Source organism: Orycteropus afer, unplaced genomic scaffold (genome assembly GCF_000298275.1).
Source record: "Orycteropus afer afer isolate SDZICR_OR568_19922 unplaced genomic scaffold, OryAfe1.0 scaffold00059, whole genome shotgun sequence".
Classification (NCBI taxonomy): domain Eukaryota; kingdom Metazoa; phylum Chordata; class Mammalia; order Tubulidentata; family Orycteropodidae; genus Orycteropus; species Orycteropus afer.
This window is the reverse complement of record NW_006921646.1, coordinates 8713371-8726936: the sequence shown is the minus strand read 5'-3', so window position 1 is coordinate 8726936 and position 13566 is coordinate 8713371. Positions and strand designations below refer to the sequence as shown.

General features: G+C 45.7%; 1 protein-coding gene across 1 annotated transcript in view; it reads right to left on the bottom strand.

Annotated features, from left to right (window-relative positions):
• The window catches only part of GLP1R (glucagon like peptide 1 receptor), a 52747-nt gene that overhangs the window by 37196 nt on the left and 1985 nt on the right, over positions 1 to 13566 (bottom strand). The window contains exon 2 of the mRNA XM_007939421.2: positions 6434 to 6530. Within this exon, the coding sequence (XP_007937612.1) occupies positions 6434 to 6530 (97 nt within the window). The remainder of the gene's footprint in view (positions 1 to 6433; positions 6531 to 13566) is intronic.

The window sequence follows — 13566 nt, the reverse complement described above, 5'->3', positions numbered from 1 at the left end:
GGTCAATGACATGAGACAAAGTATATGTGAACTGCTGTACGGAAAGTGAATTTGCTCTGTAAATCTTCACCCAAATCACAATAAAAAAGAAAATTAAATTGAAACTAAAAAAAAAAAAAAAAAAGGAGATGGAAGGAATATGCATTGTCAACGTTCAACCATTTCACGAGGTAGCATATGATCAAGAACCTATGGTATTCCTTAGACGTAGAGAGATGCATGGGAGGGACAGACAACAAAGATGAAACTTTTTGCACGTACAGTACTGTGTTGTCAGCGATAGCAAACATTAGATAGATGGATGGACAACATGGATAGATGGATGGACAGGCTGAATGATTAGGGGGGAGTGTGCCCATGACCATGTATAGGGTTGACAGACAATATTTCTACCAGTGTTATTTGTATGTTATGTAAGAATTTCTAGGTACATAGTAGAGCTGACAAGGGATAAGACTGTAGTCACCCCTTGGCCACAGCCTGCTGCCCAGAGGGAATAAGTAGTTGGACCTGTGGGCTCAGGACCATGGTCGCAGGGGACATCAACCTCAACAGGCATAACATGCTACACAAAAACATTGTTCCACATCCTACTTCGATGAGTAGCGACTGAGATCTTAAAAGCTTGCAAGCGGCCATCTAGATGCAATGATGGGTCTTTCCTCATCCACAGCAGAGAAGAATGAAGAAAACCAAAGATGCATGGAAACAATTAGTCAAAGGGTACACCTTGCAATCCTCAGTCTATACAACTATGAGACCAGAAGAACTAAGCTACCAATGTCAACCACTTAGGGGGGATCTATGTAGGAGATCCTGGATAGAGTGAGAGAACAATGTGGAACAAAACTCAAAATCGTTTGGAAAAAGAAAAAAAAAAAAAAAGGACCAGGTTTGCTGGTCTGATAGAGTCTGGTGGAACCCCTGAGACAATGGCCCCTAGCTGCCCTTCAGGTCTGGAATTGAACCCACTACTGTAGCTTCCAGCCAAACAAAAGACAGACATATGAGCCAAACAGTTACATTAGGTAGATATACTCCTTGGAGAGAACAATCATGGGAGAATAGGAGGGCTGTGTATGCACAGGGAGACAGCTTGAGGGAAAGCAGGAGTGCATGGGAGGGAAAGACACAGGGAAGAGGTAACTATGGGGAGGAAGTGGGAGAAGAGCTGTTGCATTGTGGGAGATTACAGTCAATGTCATGAGACAAAGTGTATGTGAACTGCTGTAAGGAAGATGTATTTGCTCTTTAAACTTTCACCCAAATTACATTTTTTTTTTTTTTAAAAAAAAGAAGAACCTATGGTATTCCTCATCCTAGCAATAATAGCAAAATTCAGTAAGACAAAAAATAACAAATGCTGGCATGGATGCAGAGAAATTGGGACTTTCATACACTGCTGATGGAACTGTAAAATGATACAATCACTGTGGAAAATGGTATGGCAATTCCTTAAAAAGCTGGAAATAGAAATACCATTTGATCCAATAATGCCATTACTAGATATATATCCTAAAGAAATGAGAGCCAGGATATGAATAGATACATGCACACCCATGTTGATCACATGTTGCTATTCACAAGCAAAGAGATGGAAACAACCTAAGTGCCCATCAGTGGAAGAATGGATAACAAAACTGTGGGACATACGCACCATGGAGTATTTGTTGTTGTTGTTGTTGTTACGTGCCATCGAGTCAGACCCGACTCATAACGACCCCTCCTTGGGTTTCCGAGGCAGTATCACTACGGAAGTAGATTGCCCCATCTTCCTTCCGAGGAGTGGCTGGTGGGTTTGAACCGCCAGCCTTCTGGTTAGCAGTCAAGTGCCTTAGCCACTATGCTACCAGACCTCCCCCCATGGAGTATTATGCAACACTAAAGAACAACACTTTATAACATAGATGAACTTGGAGTACGTTATGCTGAGTGAAATAAGTCAGTCACAGAAGGACAAATATTGTATAAGTCCACTATTGTAAAACATCAAGGAAAGGTTTACATATGGAAGGAAACTTCTTTTCCTGGTTATCAGGAGTGGGAGGGGAGGGGAAGGAAAATTGCTAGAGAGGTAAGAGACAAGTGTCAATTTGGGTGAAGGGAAAGGCAAAATATCAAAAGTGAGTGACCAACACAATAACACTAAGGAAAAGGAAGACACAGAGAAGTGCACAAGAGGTATAGACAACAAAGATAAACACTTTTGCATACACAATACTGCATTATCAGTAATAGCAAACATTAATCTACAGGTGGATACACAGGTAGACAGGCTAAATGATCAGATATGTCTTGGCTAAAGGGAATATACCTATGACCATATATGAGTTTGGCAGACAATATTTCTACTTATGTATTTGTATGTGCCTAACCCGAGCCATGGTATTTTCAACAGCCTCGTGTGCATGTGAAAGCTGAACAATGAGTCAGGAAGACTGAAGAAAAGTTGCTTTACTGAAAGTGCCACGGACTGCCAGAAGAACGAACAAATCTGTCCTGGAAAAAGTGCAGCCAGAATGCTCCTTGGAAGTGAGAATGGCCAGGCTTCATCTCACCTACTTTGGTCATGTCATCAGAAGGGACCATTCCCTAAAGAAGATATTATGCTTGGTAAGGTGGAAGAAAGGGGAAGACCCTCAACAGGTTGGATTGACACGTGGCTGCAACGATGGGCTCAGGTATAGCAAGGATTGTGAAGATGGCGCATGACTGGGCAGTGTTTAATTCTGTTGTACATGGGGTCACTATGCGTGGGAGCCAACTTGATGGCACCTAACAACAACAGCAATATAAGAATGTCTACATATATATATATAAAAGAAAGAACCAATGATATTGAAGGAAAAAGTCCAAGTTGCAGTGAAGGAAATGGCGAAAAATAAGGCTCCAGGAATTGATGGAATGCTCATTGAGATATTTCAACAAACAGATGCAGCACTGGAGGCACTCACTCACTTATGATGAGAAATCTGGAAGAGAGCTACCTGGCCCACTGACTGGAAGAGATCCATACTGTGTCTATCCCTAAACAATGTGATCCAACAGAATGTGGAAATTATCGAACAATATCACTAATATCACATACAAGTAAAACTTTGTTGAAGATAATCCAGAAATGATTGCAGCAGTATAGTGACAGAGAATTGCCAGAAATTCAAGCCAGGTTCAGAAGAGGGTGGGGATCGAAGGATATCATTGCTGATGTCAGATGGATCTTGGCTGAAAGCAAACAATACCACAAAAACTTTACTTGTGTTTTATTGACTATGCAAAGACTTTCGACTGCATGGATCATATTAATTATGAATAACACTGTGAAGAATGGGAATTCCAGAACTCTTAATTATGCTCATGAGGAACCTGTACACAGACCAAGAGGCAGTGGTTCAAACAGAATAAGGAGATACTGAATGGTCTAAAATCAGGAAGGTATTCATCAGGGTTATATCCTTTCACTATACTTATCCAATCGGTACACTGAGCAAGTAATCTGGGAAGCTGGACTATATGTAGAAAAACATGGTACTAGTAGGATCGAAGGAAAACTCTGACAATGTGCAATATGCAGCTGACACAACCTTGCTTGCTGAAAGTGAGGAAGACTTGAAGTACTTAACTGACAATGATCAGACTACAGCCTTCACTATGGATTACACCTCAACATAAAGAAAACAAAATTCCTCACAACCGGACCAATAAGCAACATCAAGATAAATGAAGGTAAGATTGAAGTTGTTTGGGATTTCATTTACTTGGATCCCCAGTCAACGCCTATGGAAGCAGCAGTCAAGAAATCAGACAATGTATTGTATTGGGGAAATCTGGAGCAAAAGACCTATTTAAAGTATTAAAGAGCAAAGATGTCACTTTGAAGACTAAGGTGTGCCTGACCTAAGCCATGATATCTTCAATAGCCTCATATGCATCTGAGAGCTGGGCATTGAATAAGGAAGAACAATTGTTACATTTGAATTGTGGTTTTGGCAAAGAATATCAAATATACCATGGACTGCCAGAAGAATGAACAAATCTATCTTGGAAGAGATACAGTTAGAATGCTCCTTAGAAGCAAGAATGGCCAGACTTTGTCTCATGTAGTTTGGTCATGCTGTCAGAAGGGACGAGTCCCTGGAGAAGGATATCATTCTAGGTAAAGTAGAGGGTCAGTGAAAAAGGGGACGACTCTTAATGAGATGGACTGACACAGTGGCTGCAATGATGGTCTCAAGCATAGCAAACACTGTGAAGATGGAGCAAGACCAGGCGGTGTTTCTTTCTGTTGTACAGAGTCGCTATGAGTTGCGGTTGACTTGATGGCACCAAACAACAACAACATAGGCCTACTTTTAAAGTACATGGTACAGGAGCGCACAAGGCTGAAATAAGGGTACACTGTTAGAATTACAGCATATAACATTGCCATTCTCGACGGCACATAACAACAAAACAACAACAACATTGTCGTTTAAAATACCCCACTAAATCTCCATAACATTTATTCCTGTTGTTGTTGTTGTTAGGTGCTGTTGAACTGGTTCCAACTCATAGCTACCTTATGTACAACAGAATGAAACATTGCCCAGTCCTGCATCATCATTGCCATGTTTGAGCCCATTGTTGCAGCCACTGTGTCAATCCATCTTGTTGAAGGTCTTTCTTTTTTTTTTACTGACCCTCCACTTTACCAAGCATGATGTCCTTCTCCAGGGACTGGACCCTTCTGATAATATGTCCAAAATGAGTGAGATGAAGTCTCACCATCCTCCCTTTTAAGAAGCATTCTGGTTGCACTTCTTCCAAGACAGATTTTGTGTTCTTCTGGCAGTCCATGCTCTATTCAATATTCTTCACCCGCATGATAATTCAAAGGCTTCAAATATTCTTTCATCTTCTTTATTCATTGTCCAGCTTTCACATGCTGTTGTTGTTGTTGTTTGCCATCGAGTCGGCCCCGACTCATAGTGACCCCTCCTTGGGTTTCCGAGGCAGTATCACTACGGAAGTAGGATTGCCCAACCTTCCTTCCGAGGAGTGGCTGGTGGGTTTGAACCGCCAGCCTTCTGGTGAGCAGTCAAATGCCTTAGGCACTATGCTACCAGAGCTCCTTCCACATGCATATGAGGCAATTGAAAATACCATGACTTGGTCAGGCCTTATCCTCAGGTGGCCTAGATTGCACATTTATTCCTACAAATATGGTTATTGGGCCTCTAGCTCATGTGATGGTTCAGTAGTAGAATAATTCTCACTGTCCATCAGAGAGACGTGAGTTTGATTCTCAGCTAGTGGACCTCATGAGCAGCCACTACTTATCTGCCAGTGAAGGCCTGTGTGTCGTAATGATGTTGAACAGGTTTCAGCAGAATTTCCAGACTAAGATGGGCCAGGAAGAAAAGTCTAGTGATCTCCTTCCAAAAATTAGTCAGTGAAAACCCTTTGGATCACAATGGTTCGGTCAGCCATTAATCATGTGCATGGCTCAGGACCCAGCAGTGTTTCGTTCTGTTGCGTATGGGTCACCATGAGTCAGGGGGCCGACTTCTCGGCAGCCAGCAACAACAGTAGCTCATGTACAAGCTGGGAGGTGCTGGGAAGGACACAAAAATGGAGAGACCAGGTCACCGTTCTTTAGGGGATCAAGCTAGGGCCAGGATAATGGAATAAGACAGCAACCTCAAAGCTGACTATAGGGCAAATGGGTAAGAGATTTAAAAAAAAAAAAGAAAGAAAAGGAGATTCCTTGGGGAAGATTTTCTGGAGGAGGTAGCTCCATGTAAGTTGGACTTTGAAGAACCTATAATTTTTTTTTTCTTTTTAAAATTGTGCTTGGGTGCAAATATACAAAGCAGGTTTGTTTTATATCCAACAGTTCATGTATATTTAATTTCATGGCCCCGATTACCATCCCCAACCATAAAAAACTCTCCTCCCCTCCCATCCCTGTGACTACCCCCTCCTTGTGCCCTTCTTATCTATGAATTCCTGTCTATCCAACTTTCTCTGCATGTGAATGCTGCCCCTCTGGTGTCTCACGGCTGATTGATCTAAGGGGTGCATCTCTCTAGAGTAGGTGTATTGCCCTTGGGTAGGCGTTCTGCATGTAGGTCTTTCTACTGTTGGGCTAAAAGCCAATTTATGGAAATGAGTCCATTTTTAGGCCCAAAGGGTAACCTGGGACCACAGTCTCAGGGGTTCCACCAGTTCTATCCAACCAGTAATTCTGGTTATTTTTGTGAAGAGCCTGTGATTTCATACTAAGTGGAAATGGACAGGAAGGCACTTCAGGCATGGGAGTAGCCTGGACAGAGTACCAATTTTCAGAAAGGTATGGCATCCTAGAGAGGCAAATGGTGCCCAGCCGTGGATTCTCCAAAGCTCCCAGGGGTTGGGTGGGTGGGGGAGCACTGAGTGAGGGCCCATCTAGACTCACCTGTGGCTGGGGGTGGAGCCTCATTCAGGAAGCGCTGGCACTGGCGCCGATATTCCCGCCATTTCTGCACAGTCTCAGAGAGGGACACAGTGGCACCCTGGGAAGAGGGCAGAAATGGATCTCCATGGGTCCAGGCAGCCCATCTCCTACCCTCTTCCCCTACACACTTGGTTTCTTTATCTCCAGGAACCCTCAGAACCCCAAATCAAGCCAGGCACCAGCCATCTCTAAAAGAAGGGAGAGAATGCGCCGCCTCCACAAAGAGGCTCCAGAAGGGTGTTTTCATATCTTTTCCAAGATGCAGGTGAACAGCAAACCAACAAACTTGTTGCCACTGTCAGTTCTGACTCATAGCAATCCTATAGACAGACCCTATAGAACTGCTCCATAGGGTTTCTATGGCTGTAATCTTTACAGAAGCAGACTGCCATGTCTTTCTCCTGTGGAATAGCTGATGGATTCAAATCACTGACCTTTCAGTTAGCAGCTGAACACTGTGTCACCAGGATTCCTCAGTAGATACCCACTCAATGTCTACTGAATTGATGCTTTCTGGGGGTGGGTGAGTGGAGAGGAAGAAGAGGGTGTGTGTCTTATTCCTGGTCTTATCTGTTCTCACATAGGAGAAAGCTGACTTTTTGGTGGCTTAGGGATTCCCTATTGCGACAGGCTCCCTCTGTCCATCACCCAGTAAGCCCATCTGAGAGGTTCTAGCACTTTCAACCATTCTAGAAGGGGATATACAAGCCCAGAGTGGGAGAGTGGCTCGAACAAGGTTACACAACACCTCAGGGAACAGAGATAAGGTGACAGCCCTGAGTTCTCCAGATGAATGAATGTGATGGAATGTTATGAATTTGGGACATGTGGGATGTGGTGGGACTCAGAGCTACAGAGCCTGGAACGGCTTCCATTTGCATCCCTCCTGCAAAGGGCAATCATATCACATTATGACCTCAGTGTCCTCTGACAGCAATACTCAGACCACTTTCTATCAACCAGGAGGAGGAAGAGTCCTGAGTATATGGGCAAAGGACTCAGAAGAGTTCCAGAACATTGAGAGCAGGTGTGCAATGAGAGGGGTCCCCATACCTGTGAGTAGGGGCTGTGAATCTCAATTTTCAGATATATAATGGACTTTTTAGGACATAGAACCAAATAGACCCATCCAAGTGAGAACTGTCCCTTCTGACATTTTTGTGAATTTCCTTTAGCTATGTCTTGGGACTATGGCTTTTAACATTAATTAATTAATTAATCATCGAACAGTTTTGTAAATACATCTCATTTGGAGGCTGCAGAAGCTGAAATGACCACATGAGTACTCTTGTATATAATTTAAGGCCTTAACTGAAAGGCTGGCAGTTTGAACCCACCCAGCAATTCCCCAGGAGAAAGAGCTAATGATCTGTTTCAACCTAAAAAACTCTAAGGAGCAGTTCTAGTTTTTCACAAGGGGTCATTATGAGTTGCAGTCTAGAACACAACTGCACTTTTCCAAAATCACAAAAGTCTATGTGTGTACTGAAAGTAGAATCACTTCTTTTTAGAAGCACACACTGTTGACTTGTGATGCCCTGAGAACAAATTGGATCTGATATCTGGGTAATTCTTCCCTGGTTTAAGCCGAGTTGTGGTTTATAAGATGCTCTCTCTCCCCCTCAACCTCCCTTAAAAGATACAGGGTGGGACTTCCCATGTTCTCATCTCTAGCTTCACAGGAAGCCCCAGAGAAAGGGCCAAGCTTGTGTCCAGCTCGGCAATATTCTTGGAGTAAGTATCCTGTACAGAGGCTGAAGATGGGGGTTGCCCTGAAGGACAGTGCTCTTTTGAGGTCAGAGGCCAAGTGTATTTGTTCTAAGCAAAAAAACAAACAGACACAATCAAACAAGGAATCAAATACAACAACAAGCACAGAGACAGTGTCATAATTTTAGTCACAATGGAGGAAACATCGGTTTTCACCAGAGCCAGACCTGGTTGGTCACCTCCTCCTTCCTTTCCTTCTTGATCCTAGTAAAGGTCTTCTCTCCTGAATGCAGCAGCTGCTCGTGGTGGGAGGGCCAAGAGACGGGGAGAACGAGGAGAATGCCCCTTGATCTCTGTTCTTACAGAGGAAAGCAGGCAGGAAGCAAGGTCACTGCTGGGAACTGGGGCAGAAGGTGTGTCTGGGGCAGATAGTGGCCAAGGAAGTCCATGGCAACTGGGGTCTCCAGCTGGGGATGAGGTGGTTAGAAGCTAAGGGCAGCACCATGAAGGCTAATCTGGCCACCTTCACCCCAGGGAGTCTCAAGACAGAGGCAGCCTGTCACCTTACTGAGTAGAGCTGTGGACATGATACCATTCTAAGACTGGGCTCCATAAGAGCTGTGTCTCCCCCTCAGACTGGGGTTCCCTCAAGGCAGGGCTGTGTCTTTTCCCTGCACCAGCTCAGAGTTACCAAATACTGTTCACCTATCTCCCCTTAGCCCTTACCCCCAGCACAAACTACCCAGACCTCTGCCCTCTCTCCCATGTGATATTTATGAAAGTCATAACAGTGCCAGTATTGGTGGTGACGGGTGGAGTAAGGAATTCCAACATGAACGACAAGGCCCTGGGGGTGGGGGTCAAACACTTTGTAAGGCAGTTGACATACAGAGAAGGCAGCGGGTGGAAGTGCTCAGGGAGTGGTGGGGCAGGGCTCAGTGCAGACTCTAGAAGCCTGCGGGACTCTAGGGACCAAAAAGGTGGGGATGGGGTGGAGCCAGGGGTAGGAGGTGGTGGAGAGATGGGCCTAGGAAGGAGAGAAGTGGGCCTTTCAGGAGAGGGTACAGGAGAGGCCAAGGTGCAGAGGTAGGAACATCACAGCTCTGGTGAAAAGAGGAAAACTGTGGGGTAGTCAGAAGGCTTTTCTGGGGCAGGGAGAGAATGGTGGGAAGGACCTGGGACAGACTTAAGGCTTTGACCTGGGACAAGGCTGAGTAAGTGAGGCTGGAGCTGCCCAGTGCCAACAGGTCTGGAAGCCCTGCTAACACAGTTGAGAGTGAACAGCTCTGGCTTAGGGCTCACACCCAGGCCTCATGCTGGCTCCAAAGCCCCCAACCTGTATTACATTTGTGACCTTGTACAAGAGCTTCAACTTCTTAGTTTACATATCTGCAAAATGGGGAAAAGAGTCCCTACCTCTGCACCCCCCCAACACACACACACATACACACACACACACAGGACTACTGTGAAGATTAAATGAAAATATTTAGAACAGTTCCTGGCACATGGAAAATGCCCAGTCAGTGGCAGTCCTTTCCACTATCTCTGCTTGTAGGGGAGAGGGGAGGGTGGAACAGGGTGATCTGGCTTCCTGGGGAATCTGGGCCCCACTCCTCCCTCACTTCAAAGATCAACACACTAACAGGAGGAGGAAACTAATATATTTTCACACCCAAGGACCAGTCATTTTCCTTAGTGACTTCTTCCAGCAGCAGCCCAACCAATGGCAAGCGAAGGGGAGAGGTTCTGGACCCCTGCCATTGGGCAAGGAACTGCGAGGAGGGGCAAGTCCTCACTCCCATTTCATCCTTATATAAGTCTCAGCTCCAAGCCTACCCGAGGGTGCTGGGTGGTGGAGAGGACATGATGGCAAATGCCCCCTACCCCTATAGGGCAGCAGAGCTGGTGGTGGACATAAGGGGTAGGAGGTCTGAGCAGCTAGACTGGGGCAGGCTGATTGGGACTTGCCATACTTCATGGGATCTCTGTGAGGGGGATAAAGGCAAATAAGGACAATGCCTGGATTAGGGGCAACAATAAGGAGAGGGTACTTCTCAGATTCAGGTGTTTGGAGAGTAAGCAGGAGATGGGAAAGAGGAAGCCAGGAAGAGTGGATGGTCTTCAGAAGAGAGCACTGGACAAAGAGAACAAGTCCTTGGTTTAATCCCAGCTCTGTCTGATAATGTATGACTGATGGGGCACACCTACTCTTTAGGGGCCTCAGTTTCCTCATTTGTAAAATGGGCATGCTTCCTAAAGTATTAGTGCACAGGTCCAACAAGATAAAGTAAGTAGAAATTTTCAAGAATCATCAAGCCCTGTCCTACAAAGAAGGCTAGGAAGGATCTCTGGTGGCATAGTAGTTAATGCATTCAGCTGTTGGTGGTTTGAACCCTGAGCCACTCTGCAGGAGAAAGATGAGGCAGAATCAATTCAATGCAAGTGGGTTTGTTTTTTGGACACCAGTAGGCTGTGTTAGAAAGAAGATGAGCAGGAGACAGATGCAGATGGAGTAGGAGCTCTCTGAGAGGATGGGCTTTCTATCACCCTGAGAAGGCACTCCTTCCCCAAAGACTGGTTGCTAACTGGAAAAATTCCTCCTACAGTTTTATTTCTCACTGTAGAATATAAAAGCACTGGATACTTTGCCTTTTTAGGGACCGTTTTGGTTGAGGGGAAGAAAGAAAGAGACCTTGCCCTCTCTGGGTGACTGAGGTGGGAAAAATGGGGGAGGGCCTCCCAGAAGGAGAAAGAGGCTCCAAAGACAATCTTCTGGGTCCTTCCAAGTTCACCCAGACTTTCAGGTTCTCTATCATCTCCTTCCAGGACTCCTGGCCTCCTTCATTTCTGCCATCTTTCAGAGTCAAACCACCATCACCACTAGACCCTGAACCCTGGGGAAGGGGTTGCGAGGCCCCTGTCTCTGACACATTGTTTTTTCTTAAGGGCTTTAGATATTTGAGCACCAGGGCTGCACACACATTCTCACATGCAGAAGAACTCTGACATAGACACACTGTCACACACATGATCACACACACCATCATCAAGCACAGTCTGAGATGCTGAGACACTGGCACACAGATTCTCTGATACCCAAATACACAGACTGTCAGGCACACACTCACATGCTGAGACATTGCCCCCAACATACACACACACACACACACAAACTCAATCCATACTGTCACACACATGCACACAGAGAAACAACCACATGCTCTGTCACAAGCATGCTGTTTCTGAGACAGGCACTGGCAGACACCCATTCACATATCAAGGTGTCACATACACATATGCACAGAGACCATCCCTGAAACACAGTGTCTCACACATGGAGTCACAAACATATATATGCTCTCAGACACACAGTTACATGCTGAAATGTTTTACACACAATGCCTCACATAGGCAGATTGTCACACACAGGTTCACATCGAACTACACAGAGAAATGGGGTCTCAGATAACCCAGAGCCCTGTCTCGCAGCTCTGTCTTCTCTTTTTCTGTCCCTTTCTGTCTCTTTCTCTCTCACATATACACACAAGCACACACATGCATGTACACACACCTGTGTAAGAATCTTCCCACGGGTGGGCTGCAGCTAAGGAAGGCCAAGTTTGCCATCAGTGCAAGGCCTTGGAGGGCAGGAAGTAGTTTCTTGGTTGACCCTCCCCCAGCCCCACCCTGGGTCCATGTCCGGAAGGGAGCCTGGCTCAGAACAAAGTCCACACTGACCGTTGCACAGCCTGGACTCCATCAGCAGGCAGAGGCACGGACCCTCTAACAGTCCCCTCCACATGCTATTTCTGCAGTCCTGGAGAACACTTACAGGTTCCCGAGGACAAATGGGTCATTTCCCTCAGGTGACTAAAGTTGCTGTTGTAGGGTGTCAGCATCTTAATCCTCTCCACAACTCTATGTGACAATGTGATAGAGCCTGTGATCCCTATTCACAGATGAAGAAACTGAGGCTCAGGATGGTCGAGTGTTCTACCCAAGATCACCTGCTAACAAAAGAGCTGATATTGGAGCCCTGTTCTAACTGATTCTAACTTAAGTGTCAGAGGTTTGCCTGTCTTCTCAGTAGACCAACTTCCTCACAGGGTCTCAAGGAGGTAAGAAACAGGGGAGGGAGGCAGCTCTTCCCAGCTATAATGGAGTGGCCTAAGTCACCTTCTTCAGAGGTCATTTTCCTGCCTCCAGAAAAGCTGCTTCTAGCTAGCCTTGCCAGACGTCACAGTGAGCAGCTCACTCTCAGAGGCTCTCCTGTCCCACCTGAAAATGAGGGTATTCTAGGCCAAGACCCAGAATGCAGCTGGAATGCTCCCTGGAAATGAGAATGGCCAGATTTTGTCCTACATACTTTGGTCATGTTGTCAGAAGGGACCATTCCCTGGAGACAGATATCATGCTCGGTAAAGTGGAGGGTCAACGAGAAAGGGGAAGGCCCTCAATGAAATGGATTGACACAGTGGCTACAATGATGGGCTCAAGTATAGCAAGGATTGTGAAGCTGGTACGGGACTGGGCCGTGTTTCCTTCTGTTTCAGTCACTATGAGTTGGAGCCGACTCGATGGCACCTAACAACAACAACAGGCCAAGACCCCAGCCCTGCACCCCTTTCTCCTCCTGCTCCTAAACCGCTGAGTTCCCTTGAATAAGGAACCCTCCTTTTCAGAGATTTTATCCTCCTTTCAGTGACGTGGAAGGAGAAACTCGGGAGCTCTGGTGGCATAGTGCCTAAGGCATTTGACTGCTAACCAGAGGCTGGCAGTTCAAACTCACCAGCCACTCCTTGGAAGGAAGATTGGGCAATCTACTTTCGACTTGGAAACCCAAGGAGGGGTCACTATGAGTCGGAATCAACACAACAGCAGTGAGTTTTAGTGAGTTTGACTTCATGGACAGAAAATAAAATGCAAAAGCCACCATTTTTTAAAAGTCTTAGTGCATGCAGAATGTTCTGCCATAATTACTGCAGTTTAACCTCGAGCAAGGAGCCTTGGTGGTGCATTTGTTTAGCGCTTGGCTGTTAACCGAAAAGTCAGCAGTTTGAACCCACCAGCCACTCAGTAGGAGGAAAATGTCTGCTTGCATAGAGATTTATAGCATTGAAACCATATGGGGCAGTTCTACTCTGTCTTACAGGGTTGCTATGAATTGGAATCGGCTCAATGGCAGTGGATTTGTTTTGTGTTTTAATCTCAAATGTGCCTGCTGCTCAGATCTCTGTGGTCAGAGTGTCCAGTACTTTACAACATGACCATCCCCCCAACACTCCACCTTCTACCCAGAGCCAGTCTCTTCCTGCCCTTCTCTGCCACCCTAATTCTGTTATGCCCTGATGTATCTGCCCTAAGCCCAGGGCTGAGAAATG